This window comes from Neomonachus schauinslandi, chromosome 15 (assembly GCF_002201575.2).
Source record: "Neomonachus schauinslandi chromosome 15, ASM220157v2, whole genome shotgun sequence".
NCBI classification, from domain to species: Eukaryota; Metazoa; Chordata; class Mammalia; order Carnivora; family Phocidae; genus Neomonachus; species Neomonachus schauinslandi.
This window is the reverse complement of record NC_058417.1, coordinates 48,286,535-48,303,783: the sequence shown is the minus strand read 5'-3', so window position 1 is coordinate 48,303,783 and position 17,249 is coordinate 48,286,535. Positions and strand designations below refer to the sequence as shown.

General features: G+C 43.5%; 1 protein-coding gene across 1 annotated transcript; it reads left to right on the top strand.

Annotated features, from left to right (window-relative positions):
* Nucleotides 1-1,356: 1,356 nt before the first annotated feature.
* SLC16A6 (solute carrier family 16 member 6) lies at nucleotides 1,357-10,634 on the top strand. Its single transcript, XM_021678441.2, has 5 exons — nucleotides 1,357-1,595; nucleotides 4,222-4,365; nucleotides 5,736-5,864; nucleotides 8,451-9,266; nucleotides 10,384-10,634. The coding sequence occupies exons 1-5, from the start codon at nucleotides 1,364-1,366 to the stop codon at nucleotides 10,632-10,634; spliced, it is 1,572 nt and encodes a 523-aa protein (XP_021534116.1). The 5' UTR covers nucleotides 1,357-1,363.
* The last annotated feature ends 6,615 nt before the right edge of the window (nucleotides 10,635-17,249 follow it).

Sequence of the window (17,249 nt, the reverse complement as noted above, 5' to 3'; positions counted from 1 at the left end):
TTTAAGATTTACAGAGTAAACTCAATATTAGATCCTAATCCCCAAACCTGGCAAGTCGACTGGATAGATGGGGTTGTGTCCTCTTATTTTTCAGTTGCCCTGCATTATCAATAAAACCTGCCTTAGTACTTGAACACAAGTTATGGCCAGGAAGAGGACACTCACACATCCTGAAAATTCACCTGTCTACAACTGTATGATTGTAGAGAATTCTTCAATTCAAGTGTTCTAAGACCATGGACTCATGTATTATTATAGATATTAATTTGGGGTTGGGCTAAAAACACATCACTGTTTCTTTTATTTTTGTTTTTTTACTTTTAAAAAATTATTTATTTTTTATTATGTTCAATTAGCCGACATATCACTGTTTCAAAGTGCATGTAATTGCAGGGCCTCTGCAAATGAGTGTTAGAACCCAGTGGGGAAGACTCAAGTTCACCCATCCTCCCTCCAGTGTTAAATACAGTGTTTCCCCTTACTAGCGGTGTTTCGGGCACAGGTCTGTTTTGCTCTGATATTTGTTGCAGCTCAAATGGAAAAGCATACTAAGGTCAGGGGTAACTTGGTTAGGTTAACTGGCTGCCCAGAGCCCTGCAAATTTGTAGTGCTTTCTTTGGTCACTGTATTCTAGAGTATTTGTCAATTGCTGATACATCAAGTAGTGATCAACTTTGAGGAATTTACTCATGCTAAACAAACTCCCAGAAGACAGAGTTCTCACATGTAGGTACATCCACGGGGGACACCAGATCATAATCAGACTGACTGAGCGAGAAACGGGATCAATGATCTGAATGGCTGGTAGCATCAGGCAGAGATGCATAGGGTATCTATAGGATGTCACAAACACTTATCCCATAGAAGGTGCTAGATGGAATGTCAATGTTGGCCTCTTAGCCTCCCAGTTTCTAGGCTTCATTTCTGATCAACATGCTTTATGATCAGTTCAAGCTTCCTTTACCTAACTGGTCTTCAAGTTCAAGGTCAGCATCAGTACTTGGGTCTGGTGGCCATTCTGTGTCCTTTGGGCTGCCCCTACGTATGCCGTTCTGATTCCTTTTGTTTGTTTTTCCCATTTATTGTCACAGCTGGGAAGTCTTACTTCCCAATTCTTCGGGGCTTCCATCTACAATACAAATACAAAAGAATTTGGAAGTAACACTCCCCAGCTGTGACCATTAAATAAATATGTAACTGTTATCCAAAGACTATAGTAACTGCACATTATTTAAATATTCATCACCCTAAGAAATATGGTACTTAGTTTTTGTCTCTTAACGTTGGCTAAAGAGTAGCAGAAGCATCAACCCTATTGCTGGTCTGAATTTTTTTTTTTTTAATTTTTTATTTCAGATTAAGAATGACCCAAAAGACATCACAGCTTTGTTCCAGAGCCAATGTTTATACTCAAGTGCCTGACGGAGGATGGGGCTGGGTGGTAGCTGTCTCTTTTTTCTTCGTTGAAGTCTTTACCTACGGCATCATCAAGTCATTTGGTGTCTTCTTTAATGACTTAATGGACAGTTTTGATGAATCTAATAGCAGGATCTCGTGGGTCATATCAATATGTGTATTTGTCTTAACATTTACAGGTTAGTACCTCTTTCTGTTTAAACAACATGTAACCATGTACCCCTTTTCATTGGCTTAACTACATAATGGTACCCATCCTGTTTGTGATGAGTTTCCTTCTATGACCTGTGGGCCCTTTCAAGCCTCAAATAAGTAATATGGTTTTCAGGGGTTTGGGGATGGCAAGAAACAAGAGGTGCCGAAGGAAAAGGCCTTATTTGCCACCCCGATGGCCTTCAGTGTATACACACATGCATTAAACACCTACTGTATGCACACTCTTAGGATATGCTAGATGACTTTGAGGCCAGCAGTAAACCTCCATCCTGTATAGTCATTTTCTAAAGATGCAACAGCAAAAGCACTTGGCATCCTAGGCTCTGGTCTCATAAAAACATGTTTGGCAAACAGGCTCGGCACATGAAATGTGGGTACATGACGAAGAACGAGGGGGTGTGAAATAGGATATAGTGTAAAGTGACAAGCCTCATTCAGAAGGGATGAATTCCAGACACCTGCTTCCCTAAAGGATTTCACTGGCCAGCCACCGTGCAGAACTCCCACGTCCAACAGCTTCAGAGAAAACGGAGTTTGAGTATAACTTGTAACATGCTCATTCTCACTGGGTCCCCTACGGGCCTGATTCTCACGACGGTCCATCCGTCTGCCAAGGGCCACACCGAGGGCTTCTGAGAAAACACAGCTACTGAACTCACCTCAGAAAGCTAACGGGGCTGACCTTACACTTCCCTGACTTTACCCTAATATCCTGCCAATGGAACTTTTACCTCTGAAGTTTTCTTTCTTTAATTCTAGATAGTTTTCAGCCATAAAATGTCTTAAAAGAGGCAGCTCCCCTGTCCTTTCCTATCGAGTAACAAACTTCTCTTACTACTCCTAATACTCTGTCTTGCAAGCTTCACGGAAGAGTTCCTAGTTCGGGTTTAACTGAATATTAAGATACTCAATTTTTTAATTGTGGAAAGTTGACTTTCTTGGAGAGATAACTGTTTTTATTTTTTTTTATTCTTATGTTAATCCCCTTACATTACATCATTAGTTTTAGATGTAGTGTTCCATGATTCATTGTTTGTGCATAACACCCAGTGCTCCATGCAGAACGTGCCCTCCTCAATACCCACCACCAGGCTAACCCATCCTCCCACCCCCCTCCCCTCTAGAACCCTCAGTTTGTTTTTCAGAGTCCATCGTCTCTCATGGTTCGTCTACCCCTTGAAGAGATAACTGAAGTGAATTAGAACTAAAATTTTACCTTTGGTAATCTAAATAAAAAGAAAATGCCAAAGCTTTGCTTTGAGCTCTTTTATAACCAAAAATAATACGGTCAATAAGAAATGTCCAGTTAATACTATTATACCAGAAAATAAGTCTCTTAAATGCTATTATTATAGTAGTTAATGCTTTGAGCCAACATACTACCTAAAGCTGATGAGAGTGGTTTCATTATGAGCTATATTCAATATTGGTTTATATTCTACTAACACAGAATTATATATGCACCAACCCCAGCAAAATTTAGTCCTTTTTCCCCCTCCTCTATCCAGCATGTTCTGTGTTGTGCTTTTATCCAATTCTCAAAGGTTCCCTCATCTCTGTATATTCAAGTCAGTATCAGGGTCAGCCTAAGTAATATACCACCAGGAAATGAATTTATCAGACTTAAATGTTCTTCAGGATATGGAGTATAGAAGCTAAATGAATGATAATCCCTCAGCCACTCAGAATTATCTATCCTATGGCTATCCTCCTTTGGGGGTGTTCAACAGAGAATTCACTATACTTTCATATCATTTTCAGAAAAGTCAAATGAAACTGAGCTAGAAACTGACCCAAAATGGAGCTTTTTAAAAAAAGAATCCAAAGCAGTGATGTAGAAAAAGGAAACGATTCAAGCCATCATGGGAAAGCCCATTTTTATGACAGAATAACATACATTAAATGCATATCTAACTTTATAGGTGCTCATGGTGAGTTTACATCACTTTCATCTAAAAATATTGCTATAAGTTTTATACTGTTATTCTGGCTTTCTCTTTAAGAAGCCTAAAAAATACACTGTCCGGTTGAGCAAATATAACCATTGTGTAAAATGCATTATATATCGCACATCATCTTTTCATGTTCAAGACTTAAAAGAAGGAATCTTGTTTTTTAAAGATTTTATTTATTTGAGAGAGAGCGCGCACATGAGAGAGCATGGGGCGGCAGGCGGGGGGGCAGGCAGAGGGAGAAGCAGACTCCCCGCTGAGCAGGGAGCCCCACACAAGGCTCGATCCCGGGACCCTGAGATCATGACCTGAGCCCAGGCATCCCAAGAAAAGGAATCTTAAGAAAGCTAACGCTTATGCCTTTGGAGTTAAAATATCACATTATGGAGGCCCTTGGGTGGCTCAGTCGGTTGAGCTTCTGATTCTTGCTCTCAGCTCAGGTGCTGATCTCAGGGTCATGGGATTGAGTCCTGCGTCCGGCTCGGTACTCAGTGCGGGGTCTGCTTGAGATTCTCTCTCCTTCTCCCTCTGTCCCTCCCCCTGCTCTCTCTTTCTAAAAAATAAATAAATAGAATAAACAAATAAATAAAATCTTAACATAAGAAATAAAACATCACACTATGGTCCTTATCTGCAGCTCCCCTTTCTGCTGTCCTGAGCACCCGTTTCGGACACCGTCTGGTGGTGGTGGCAGGGGGCCTGCTTGTCAGCACGGGAATGGTGATGGCCTCCTTCTCCCGGGAGCTCTACCACATGTACATCTCAATCGGCATCATATCCGGTAACTGTTGCTCCCGGGCTCGAAAGAAATACCCAATCTGAAGACCAAGGAAGGGGAAGGAGGGGGTGCAGCCCAAAGAGTACTTCTGTCTCCCTTTCTCTGTTGTTTTTTTTTTTTCTTTGAAATTAATAGTGTCCCAGATCAGTGGTTCTGAACCAGGCTGGATGGACTCCAGGGGATATGGGAACCTCCTCTCAGTGCCCCAGAGTTTCTTTTTTTTTTTTTTTTTTAAGATTTTATTTATTTGACAGAGAGAGATACAGTGGGAGAGGGAACACAAGCAGGGGGAGTGGTAGAGGGAGAAACAGGCCTCCCGCCGAGCGGGGAGCCCGATGCGGGGCTCGATGCGGGGCTCGATGCGGGGCTCGATCCCTGGACCCTGAGATCATGACCTGAGCCGAAGGCAGCCGCTTAACGACTGAGCCACCCAGGCGCCCCTGCCCCAGAGTTTCTGACGGGCTTTAAAAAATATATATATTTACCCATGAGAAAGATAACTTCTCTTTTGCATGAGTTTGCAGCCAAAAGGCATCATTTTCATAGAGTAAGATGTGAATTTCTTTAGCGGGTATTTCCACAGTGGAAATGCGAGGCTTCCAGGACATAGGGGAGGGTGCAGCAGGAGAACTCTTTTCCCTTTAAAAGGAGTCCACACGTTACTTACAGATGATATACGTGTTTAGTGAAGATTCGCACTTTTCATATATTTCTGCACTTAACAAAGCTCATTGATTTCCAAATACAAGTCTTCTTTAAAAACTATATTCAATAATAGTCTGTCCATTGTGAATTATAGAAATTGTTTTAATGCAGAAAAATAGGGGGAAAAAAACAGAAAACAGTTTTATACTCCTAGCATCCCATAAACAATGGTTATAGCTTCTCTAGACCTCTAATGAAACCTATTTTATTTTATTTCATTTTTTGTTACAGCACCTTTTTTTCCAGAATGAAATTCTTGGCTCCCAGAACTTATGATTTAAAAAAATAAACGCCCCTCCCCCACCAAACAGTTTATAATGGCAGCTTCTATTTCCCCTTTTGCTCAGGAATTATTTCGGAAATGGACTGTTTGGATTTCCAAGAGATTAGATTGTCTGGTTGTTAACTTTTTTGGTATTATTTTCAAATTGTTATGCACTGTGACCAAAGTCCATGTTGGCACCTAATCTTTTGCAAAAGCAAAAGTGTCTTTTTGACATGGCACAGAATATAAAAAAACTAAGTCATCCCTAAAAGTACATACATACATACGTAGGTTAAATTAAATACTAAAACAAAAATAAACACAAAAATCCCAGATCTTTGAACACACCCTTCTGGGATCAGTCGGTATGTGGTTCTGACTGCTCTTTCCCGCTTTCTTTCAGGTTTGGGATACTGCTTTAGCTTCCTACCAACTGTCACCATTTTATCTCAGTACTTTGACAAAAAGCGCTCTGTGGTCACTGCACTTGCTTCCACGGGAGAATGCTTCGCGATGTTTGCTTTCGCCCCAGGTAGGCGGACTGCGGTAGTCCACGGGAGCCGATGGGCTGGGGGAGGCCGCTCAGCTGCTCCTGCCAACAGTCGGCTGAGGGCTGACTTTAACTGTATTCACAGGGAAAGATTATTTGCCTTCTCTCCTCTAGCACATTTGTAGGATCTGTCCTCCCTAATCCCATTTTAGGATTTCAGACACTGTAACACTAATCCAAGTTGACATAAATAGGAAGATGCAAGACACATATTCAGTGAGAAGCCCTGAAACATCCGTTCCAAACAAAATAAATAAGATAATGATTTGAGATTATTCATATTATTTCTCTCCTTCGTTAAACGTGGATTTAAAACATGCTAATGAAGTTAGTTCAACGTGGATTTAAAATATGCTAATGAAGTTAGTTTTATTATCTGTGTGTGGGTAATCTTACAGCAAAAAAAGATAATTTTTTTTTGAGAAAGAAAGAGAGAGAGCACACGCATGCATGCTCATGCACAAGGGGCAGAGGGAGAGGGAGAATTTCAAGCAGGCTCCACGCCCAACCAGACGTGGGGCTCGATCTCACGACCCTGAGATCTTGACGTGAGCCAAAATCAAGAGTCGGACGCTTAACCGAATGAGCCACCCAGGCATCCTCACAGCAAAATTTTATCCCTGGTTTTTTTGCTACCTCAACATCAGTAGGTGAATTACACTCTACCAGGTAGTGGACGGTTAACCTTGGAGACCCAGATTCATTTCTTTGCCATTTCTTGAAGAATGTGTCAGTGGATTACACTGTTCAAAGGAGATAATGTAGAATTATTTAGGGGTGACATGTCCTAATGTCTAAAGCTTTTCACATGGTTCAGAAAAATGAATGTGTGTGTGCATATAAATATATAGGAAGACGGGCAGAGAGAGAGAGAGGAAATGTTAATTAGTGAACTTAGGCAAAGGGCAGACGAAGCACATAGGTATCATTCTTTCCGTTTTGCTGTCCGCTTGAAATTTTTCAAAATAACACGTTGAGGGGAGCGTCAGTGCTCTGTGAATGTCCTGAGGGTGGAAACTGTATCTTGGTCGACTGTTCCCGAGCACAGGGCATCTCCCTGGTACCCGGTAGGCGCTCAAGAAGTGTGAAATGGAGAAAGGAAGATTGCACCCACTTTTGCTGGATGAGTGTAAAGCTTTTCCAAATCCCCAAGCCTAGGGCACCTGGCTGGCTCAGTGAGTAGAGCTTGCGACTCTTGATCTCTGGGTTGTGAGTTCAAGCCCCACGTTGGCCGTGGAGCCTACTTAAAATAGATAAATAAATAAATACCAAAAAAAAAAGTGCAAAACAACCCTAAGCCTAAAATATTTTGCAATTGGAAGTTTGCCACATGAATGGGAAGAATGGGAGGCATAAAAACATGCTATAAGAGTAAATGCCCCCTCCCCGCTACTTCTGGATACCCAGCTTAGCATGTCTTCGTAGACATGCTCTCAAAGAATTAGACTATAATAAAATCCTACTGAATATTATTTAACCTTTCTGGGTTGATTACGAAGATTACTTTCAGGGTCTTGTGAGGCCTGCATTATTCAGTTGTCACTGTGGGGCTTTATGCTTCCTCTGGCCGTCACCCCAGCCTCACCTTCCCGTATCCAGCAGCCGAGGACCCTGGTCAGCAGCTGAGGACCCAGCTTCCTGGCAGGAAGGAGCAGGACTCGGGTAGTTAAGGACAGTCTGCTGAGCAGAAACTGTAGAACCCTGGCATCACTTGATTCTGGGATAATTATGAGCTTTTGGGGTCTTCGTTTATCTTTTTACTTAACCCATCACTACTAAGGATCATGAGTGCAGGGACAGTGATCGAGCTCAGAGGTGGGAAATTCTGTTTTTAAAAGGCCAGACAGGGTGCCTGGGTGGCTCAGTTGGTTAAGCGACTGCCTTCGGCTCAGGTCATGATCCCGGAGTCCTGGGATCGAGTCCCACATCGGGCTCCCGGCTTGGCAGAGAGCCTGCTTCTCCCTCTGACCCTATCCCCTCTCATGCTGTTTCTCTCTCTCTCTCTCTCTCAAATAAATAAATAAAATCTTAAAAAAAAAAAAAAAAAAAGGCCAGACAGTAAATACCGTAGACTTTCAGGGGACTATGAGGATCTGTCAGAACAGCTCAGACTTGCGGTCATGGCCAGAAGCCGCCGCTTGGCCCATCAGCTGAATGAGCATGACTGCATTCCAGGGGAGCTTTATTATCAAAGACAGGCGGTGGATTGGGTTTGACCTGCAGGCTGCTATTTGCCAAACCTGCAAGTAGGTCACCAGCCGATTTCATGTCTTAGGCCTCCACCTGGCAAAACGCACCCTCCAAAGCTCTTTTGGAGACCTCGGGCCACCAAGCGTGGCTTTATCGCTAACCATCACTGCGCCCATTTTCTCCTTCCCTGGATCCTAAGAGCATCAACACCGAGGATAGAGGATATAGGGCAGGTGGGCTGCATTCGCACTGCTGAGTAAATTTTTACAGCAGTCGTGACAAGTCTGAATCCCCGTTTCGGCTCGGTATTCTCCCCTGGGTCTTGCGTCTGTTTCTGACCTTTGATTTTATTTCCTCTCCGCTCCCACCTTATTCAAGCAATCACGGCTCTGAAGGACAGCATCGGCTGGAGATACAGTCTCCTCTTCGTGGGCCTGCTGCAGCTGAACATCGTTGTCTGCGGGGCACTGCTAAGACCAATTATTATCAGGGGACCAGGGTCCCCGAAAGCAACCGCCCACGAGAATCGGAAAGAAGTGCAATATATGCTCGAAAATGAGAAAACACGCACCTCAATAGACTCCATTGACTCAGGAGTAGAACTAACTACCTCACCGAAAAATGTGCCTAGTCACGCCAACACAGAACTGGGGCCGAAGGCCGACATGCAGCAGATCCTGGTGAAGACCAGCTCCAAGCCCAGTGATAAGAAAGCCCCTTTATTGGATTTCTCAATCTTGAAAGACAGAAGTTTTATCTGTTACGCATTATTTGGTCTTTTTGCAACACTGGGGTTCTTTGCACCTTCCCTGTACATCATTCCCTTGGGCATCAGTCTAGGCATTGAGCAGGAGCGAGCTGCTTTTCTGTTATCCACAATGGCCATTGCCGAAGTTTTTGGAAGGATTGGAGCTGGTTGTGTCCTCAACAGAGAGCCCATTCGCAAGATCTACATCGAACTCATCTGCGTCATCTTACTAATGGTGTCTCTGTTTGCCTTCACTTTCGCGACCGAATTCTGGGGTCTCATGTCATGTAGCATCTTTTTTGGTTTCATGGTTGGAACAGTAGGGGGTACGCACATTCCGCTGCTCGCCGAAGACGATGTCGTGGGAATCGAGAAGATGTCTTCTGCTGCTGGTGTGTATGTCTTCATTCAGAGTATAGCAGGACTGGCCGGACCACCCCTTGCAGGTAACTTAAATACACAAAAAATATGTACCCTTGTCTACTTTTGCCTTATGAATTGTGCTTCTTGTTAGAGTTAAAAAAAAAAAAAAGACTGCTTTTTATAGTCCCATAGAATTTCAGAGCTGGCAGGATTAGAGATTACCTGAGCCAACTCTCTTGACTTACATATGAGGAAATTGAAGGTCAAAGCAGGGCAGCTAACAATCATATGGTAAATGAGTGACCAAGTCGGGATTAGAACACGCGGCTGCGGTCCAGGCTACCCTGGGCTTTTTGCTAACATCTTGCCTTGGCTGTGTTAGAGGGGACCCCATCCATGTATCACCCCATTACCCTCTGACTTTGGTACAGCAGCCCCGAGGGACTTTTGTAAGTCACCTGCCCTTCTAAGTAAGGAAGGGTATGAGGGAACTGGGCACAGAGCACACTCTGCAAATACTTAATTGATTACTACACAATATTTCTTGTAGGAAGGACTTGGGTATGCTTCATACCTTGGCCCTGAATAGGTCCTCAAAAGTTATATTACGAGGGAAACCCTACAACATTTTAAAAGATCCCTGAAGTGAACCCAAGTGAAAATAATAAGGCTCTTCCTTCTGTTCAAAATATTTTCTTCTCACAGAAGCATGCAGGGGCGCCTGGGTGGCTCAGTCGTTAAGCGTCTGCCTTCGGCTCAGGTCATGATCCCGGGGTCCTGGGATTGAGCCCCGCGTCGGGCTCCCTGCTCGGCGGGGAGCCTGCTTCTCCCTCTCCCTCTGCCCCCCCTCCCCACTGTTCATGCTCATTCTCTCTCTCTCTCAAATAAATAAATAAAGTCTTAAAAAAAAAAAAAAAGGCAGCATGCCTCTAACTGTCCCAAGTTTTATTCTCCACGAGGACAGATTAGCCCATGAAGAACATGCTAGCAACACAGTGGCCTCCGCCGTATTTGTCCTGACTTATTTCTTCTCCCCAGTCCGGAAAAGATGCCCACCTTCCATGCTCCTGGCTCTTTAGCGAAAGCCGAGAAGGCGACAAAGCCCCGGAGAAGCTTCTGCCCTCGAGGGGAGCCTGGGTGAGCGCGGGGCTGTGCCCATGTTGTGCCTGGGTCGCTAACAACTGCCGTGCTCTCCCCCAGGTCTGCTGGTGGATCAGAGCAAGGTTTACAGCCGCGCCTTCTATTCCTGCGCGGCCGGCATGTCCGTGGCCGCCGTGTGCCTCGCGCTCGTGAGACCGTGTAAACAGGGACTGAGCCAGTGTCATCCTGCGGGCCAAGGACAGGCGGAGAGTCCTCGCGGGAAAGCTCTACGGGACATCCCCGAAGACTTTCTCGAAATGGACCTTGGGAAAAATGAGCATAAAGTCCACGTGAAAATGGAGCCAGTATGACAGGCTCCCCAGGAAGGGCCACCACCCCGTCGGCTGGGGGGGGGGGGACACAGGGAGGTACAGGGGGCTAGCCACTCTCCCCAGTTTTATATCTGCATTTTAAAGGGAATGTACATGAGAATACCACCAGCGTCCTTTTTTTTTTAACTTTTTAAGTTTTCCTTTTTTGCTTGTTTCTTAAGCCAAAACAAAAACAACCCAGCACTCTTCTGTACGTAAATCTGGTTGCATTCGGTAGCAACACAGAGATACAAAGAAGGACCCTGTGGCTCACATTCCAGTTTTAAAATGGTGACGTGAATGGGTAAAGTGGTTTTCAAGAGCTCTCGCATGTGATAAAAGGCCGTCTTACGAAAGGACAGCTAGCCCAGGTCACTGAAGTGAAATTGGCCACTCCAAACAAACAAAACTTCTATCATTTTTAAAATTTCTCGTTTTCAGAAATATGAGCAAATTGCTTAACACCCCTTGGAAAACCTGAGGTCTCCGTTCACAAACAGTGGCCTCTCCGTTTTTCAAATATTCCGTGGGAATGAAGTACAGTTTAAGACCAAACATTTGGCGAATAAACAGAAAAAAAAAAAAAAAAATCTGTAACTTGAACTTCATCAATGTGAAGATTACCACTTCTTTTATGGCCAGTCATTACCAGAAGTATTTCAACACAGAAGATAGAGAATGGCATTCAAAAATGCGTTTCCTGTTGCTTTTAATTTTTCAGAAATATGTGACGGTAGTGTCCTTAATTTAAACCTCTATTTATTATTAAGTTATTCTAGGATGATTAATCAAAAGAAATAAAATCTGAGACCTAAGCATCATTTTTACCTCCTTTTTGCAGTCCTTTAAATGCCTCAAACAATACGTCTTATCTTGTAAAGTCACTCTCATAAGAGGGCCAAGTTGTAATGATTCTTCAATTTGATTAAAGGCCACCTCTGCTATTTGAAGGGGAAAAAATAATCGCCTTAGCTTTTTAAAATAATTTGTTCTATCACCTAAGAATACTTGAGGATCTCCTTTGATCGGAATTATATTTCATTGAATCGTTGAAGCATTTCTGATTTTTTTTTTAACAGCTAACTGTTGAAGCATTTCTGTATTTCACATGGGGTAGCCGAGACATGTATTTTTACCATCATAAGTTACAAGTTGCGATTTACATCGTATATAAACCTTGATTGCTCTAAGTTGCCAGAGTTATCAGGTAACTGGTTGCTGTTGGTTTGTTTTTTGTTTGTTTGTTTGTTTGTCTGTCTGTTTTTGGAATTACACTACATGTATAAGTATTTCTCCTTTTCTCATTTTTCTGTAAAGAGGGCAAGTGTGACTACTTACTTATATGTACTGAATCTCACTCTCCAGGTGATGGTCGCTTGCTGCTCCATCTTTTATTCATCTTTACTGTTAATTTATGACAACTCAGGGGGAAAAATATAACAAGCCTAGTTTGGTTACAGGTACACACAAGCTTGAATATTTCTCTGCACTGAAATGCAAGTGGCAATAGCTCATCACCACCTGCTACATTTTGTATAGCATTTTATCAGCCATAGAAATAGGACAATCTGGAAAACTCTGGGGGGTGGGGGAGAAAACGACAAAGTGTCTGTCGCAAACAGACACACCTAAATCAAGGTGGATGTAGCAAATCTCTGTCACGGCTTGAGAAGGACTTTGAGCATGTGGCGGTTTTGCAAATTTCCATAACTTCAGCACTTTACAACATTTTTTACTATGAATGTTCAATACAATTGAATATTTATAACTGATCTCTGAGCAACCAGCTCTAGGTCCATTCTGTTAACTGCATGAAAAAAAAAAATGTATGCCAACTTAAGTATGTCAATAATCCGGTTTTAAATGTTTGGAAGAAAATCAAAACAGGATTGCTGATTTGTTCTGTATTCGTGACATTCTGGTACTTCTAGATTTGCAATAAATGTATGGCTTTTTTTATGTAGAGACTGATTAGTTTTTTTATAGGCTCCTCAGCATTCGTTGTTTGATCCAACTCAAGTTATAAAAGCTCAAGGAAGATTCACTTCAAATAAATTTTTTTCACTTTTCTGCAAAATCTTTTACCTCTACTGGAGACACATAACCATTTCCAAGAAGTGTTTGTTGAACTTGGTTGTTTCTTAATGAAAAATATATGAATGAAATGAGATCGTGGTCACCACACAGTAATAGCTAAGCCTATCAAAAGTAATAAATAGTGAAGACTATCTATATCCAGTTAGAGACTAGTCCTAAGAGCTACTCTAACCTCTAAGTGAACAGCATACTCTCCATGCCAGGGGTCAGCAGACTTGTTCTGGAAACGTCCAGATGGTAAATATTTAAGGCCTTGTGGGCCATGTGGGTTCTGTCACAACTACTCAGCCCCACGGCTGCAGTGTGAAAGCAGCCAAAGACAAAATGTAAAGTCACGAGCATGGCTGCTTCAATAAAAATTTATTGATGGATACTGAAATTTGAATTTCATCACGAAATATTATTTTGATTTTTTTTTCAACCACATAAAAGTGTTTAAAAAAAAAAAAAACAACCCTATTAGCTTGTGGTCCGGAAAGAAAAACAGGCAGTGGGCTGGATTTGGCCTGCGGTCTGCAGTTTCTGACCCCCTGCTCCATGCATCTGCGACCCTGGAAGGCTCAGGGCCACCAGCAGCACCTCTCTGAAAAGGAACGTCCTGACCCATAGGAAAGGATCATTGTGGTCAATGTGGCTTTTAGATCATAGGTGCCAGAGACAGGAAAGATCAAACAGCTGATGGCACGTTAATTACAAGTTTTCATTTCCTGGGATTAAAGAGATTCCGCTCCAACCTTGTTGACTTAATAATGTTTCAGTCTAAATGAAGACTACTTCCCTCCCTAAAAGTAAAATTATTCCAGTGGTAAAAATGAGTTAAGATCATGTGCTCTTTTAAGACAAATGCACCCTTTGTGGATACAATGTTTCCAAGCCTTTTTAACAAAGTTACCAGTTTTGTCCTCCTGTAATGTGTAATGTACCTTTTGTACATTTTTTTGTCTTTCCTGCAGCTTAATACCTGATGATAACATAGAAAATAGGACCCGTGTCAGGGTTCCCATGGCCCAGTTATCCATTCAAGTCACCTAGAGGTATTTATTACATTTAGGTTTTCGTACTCTTTCTCAAAAATATTCAAAATCAGAAACAATCATGAATGCTTATTTTAAAAAGCTCCCAAGTATCAGGCTCGCTAACAGGGATTTAAAGTTCAGAGACCATTGCTTTTAAAATTTTAAACGGTTATAAGGTTTACTTGAAATGACCAAGTTATTTATTTTGGGGGAGGGGGCAGCAAAGAAAGGTTTATTGAGCGATAGGAAAGTGATCAAGTGATAGTACAAAGGAGGGAGGGGACCCGAGATGGTTGCCAGAAACGACAAATTTAAAGACAATTCAGACTTGTTATGTCCTAGAAGGTCAATCCTATAAGTACAGTAGCATTGAGAAAAGAGAAGCTGGACTTGTTTTCGGATTTGTCTTTGATAGAGATGTTAATCAAAGGAGGGCTGCAATCACCAACAGGTGGGCCAGCCGCTGTATAAGCAAGGAAACTAGCTCCCCCTGGTGTTCAGCTTCTGTAAGGACTCCCCGGGGTGCAAAGAAGAAAAGGGCCAAGTTTCAAGAACACACAACTCTGCTTTTCAAGGGAGAAAAACTCTCACATCCAAATCAAAATTACTTCAGTGACCATGCATTTCCTAGAGGGAAAAGTGGACAGCAAACATGATATTCCAGAAATCTATAAACGCCTTTTAAATAGAGCTCAGCAAATATTATGGAGAGAAAATACACATTGTAGCCATGGATTTATATTATTTAGATACCTTTCCAGCAACTCAAGAAAAGCACGCCAACTGTCCTAGCAACCTACTCCCCTAGAATTCAGGCAAAACTGTAAGCACCTTCTCTACACTGACAGTTCCTGTTCTAGGATCCGACTGTGCAGCTGAGCTCCAGACTCACACAGGCCTGTGTGACAGCACCTGGTGCCAACTAGGCATTTCCAATTTCACATGTCCTCAGCAGAACTCTTGACCCTCCTCCCCAAACCTGCTCCTGCACAAATCCTATTGACTTTACTTTCTAAATATACCCAGAACCTGCTTTTGCCAATTCTACCAGTACCCCTGATCCAAGCCAGTATCGTCTTAGCTGGATTATTGCAATCATCTTCTAGCTGGTTTGCCCAATTCCGCTATTGCTTTGATTTTCCTGCTTTAATTTTCCATAGAGAAGCCTTACGATAATCCTTTGAAGGCACAAATCAGTCACGACCACATTTAAAACCTAAAATCCCTAACAATGGGTTCTTCGTGAACTTCCTGCTCTTTCTTTCTTCCTTGCTCCCTGATACTCTAACTGCACTGGCCGCCTTCTTGTTCCTTGAAAACATAAGCCTCATGCCTTAGCATTTTTCCCTAGTCCACCCTTCCCTTTGACGTGTGCATGATGTGACCCTGCAATTTGGTCTCCTCCAAACGTTCCTGAGGAGGCATTCCTGACTCTCCTATCCAGAACAGTCCTTGTTTCTACCCTTTACTCTGAAAACAAAAGAAAAAGTTATACAAGTATTTGTTTTCATTCATTAACCAGGTCTCCTCCATTTGCACCTTAAGATAGTGGGGTTTTGTTTGTTTGTTTGTTTACTGCTACTTCCCAGGCTTTGAGCAGGGCCCCGCACAGAGTAGTAGGTGGTGCTCCAAAAATACTGTTGAATGAATGAATGAGTTCATTTCTCACTGGCTTTTTCTTTTTCTTTTTTTTTTAAAGATTTTTTTTTTAAATTTATTTATTAGAGAGAGAGAGTGAGAGAGCGCAAGAGGGGGAAGGGTTAGAGGGAGAAGCAGACTCCCCGCCGAGCAGGGAGCCCGATGTGGGACTCGATCCCGGGACTCCGGGATCATGACCTGAGCCAAAGGCAGTCGCTTAACCAACTGAGCCACTCAGGCGCCCTCTCATTGGCTTTTTCAAGAGGAAAGAACATGGTATTGATTTACAATTACAGCCCAAGACAGTCTGGTGCTGCTAGAAAGCAGCTGGGTGGCCCCAAGACACTGAAAGCACTGTGATCCAAGCCTACTGTCCCAACAGCTGAGGATGGGTCTCTAAGTGCCCTCAAGAGTGCTGTATGAGCCAATCAGCTGTAAGGAAGAAAACATAGATCCATCCGAGACTAAACAGAGGGAAGAAATTATCCCGAGGGTAGGTGTGCAGATGGAGGGCTCAGTTTTAACATATTGCTGGAGCAGATTTTGTTTTAACTTAACCTATTTTCTAGTAGTCTTTTTTTTTTTTTTTTTTAATGCCTCCATGGGTAGCAAGTGCTTTTCTGGATATTGAGTCTCTTTTTTGGTGCTAAGGCAGAGTACATGGACTGATTTCTCCGACTTTGAGCAACCCCAGATGGCCCCACTTGAATAGAAAAGAGGTTGAAAGAAAGTTTAATCTTGTAACTCTTCTATAAACAATCTGGGAGGGGGGAAAAAAAAACCGGTTAGGTTTCTGGCTCCTGGATTTTACTTATGAGGTCATGCAGCAGAGGGAAAACAAAGCAGAATTCGTAATTAGGGAGACTTGGACCCGGTCCATCTTTGCCATTGGTGCTACTGAGAACAAGTTTACTTCGCTACTGCAGGCCTGTGTCTTCACATGTGAAATGAACTGAGCAAGATCCACATTATTAACACTCTACAGTTCTGCATTCCAAAAATGAAAACGCGTTTAGAGGACAGACCAGGCCCTTGGCAACCGGAGACGGTAAAAAAAAAAGAAAAGAAAAGAAAAAAAAAGAAAACAGGGCCGCGGGGAATAAACAGCAAGATCTAAAAGCCGGTCCATCAATTCGGACTCCGTAGAGTGTTCACATCCTCTCGGCTTGAATGCCAACTCTCACGGTACTGCCAGAAGACACGCAAAACCTTTTCCTCTAAAAAGCCTTTCCTATGAATTCCTATTAATTCAACTTCAGAGGTGCATCTTGCCGTGAGCAGCAGGAATCGGTACTAAGCTAGAGCGGCGCGGTCCAGCCCCGTGAGCCCCGTGAGCCCCGTGAGCCGCGCGGGGCCGTCGAGCACTCGCCATGCGGCCCTCCGAGCTGAGAGGTGCTCTCAGTGTCAAGTGCACACTGGAGTTCGGACACTTAGAATGAGAGGTGAATGTAAACTCTCTCCATTTTTATATCGACCACAGGTTGAAATGGTAATATTTCGGATGTATTGGACTAAATTAACATGTGTGACTAAGCCTAATCTCACGTGCCCCTTGCTGCACGAGCTCACGTGGCTCCCAGAAACGTTAAGATGACATCTGCGGCCCGTGCTCTCTTCGTAGGGGACGGTGCTGCTCTAGCTTAGGGACCAGAGCCGCGCAAGGGGCTCAGCCACGGCCTCCGGAAGCCGGCGCCGCGCACACGCGCCCCCGAGCCCGCTCGCTCGCACTCACTGCTCCGCCGCCCGCCGCGCCGATCTTGCCAGGCTCCCCGCCGCTCCTGCGCCCCCTCGCCCGGGAGGCTGCGCTGCGGCCCGGGGGCGCGGGCCGGGGACGCGCCGCGCGGGCTCGCGGCGGGGCAGGGCG

Coding starts and splice junctions, on each gene's coding strand:
- SLC16A6 (XM_021678441.2), top strand. CDS start 1,364: ATGACCCAAAAGACATCACAGCTTTGTTCCAGAGCCAATGTTTATACT. Junction 4,366..5,735: donor CTCAATCGGCATCATATCCG/GTAACTGTTGCT, acceptor GCTTTCTTTCAG/GTTTGGGATACTGCTTTAGC. Junction 5,865..8,450: donor GATGTTTGCTTTCGCCCCAG/GTAGGCGGACTG, acceptor ACCTTATTCAAG/CAATCACGGCTCTGAAGGAC.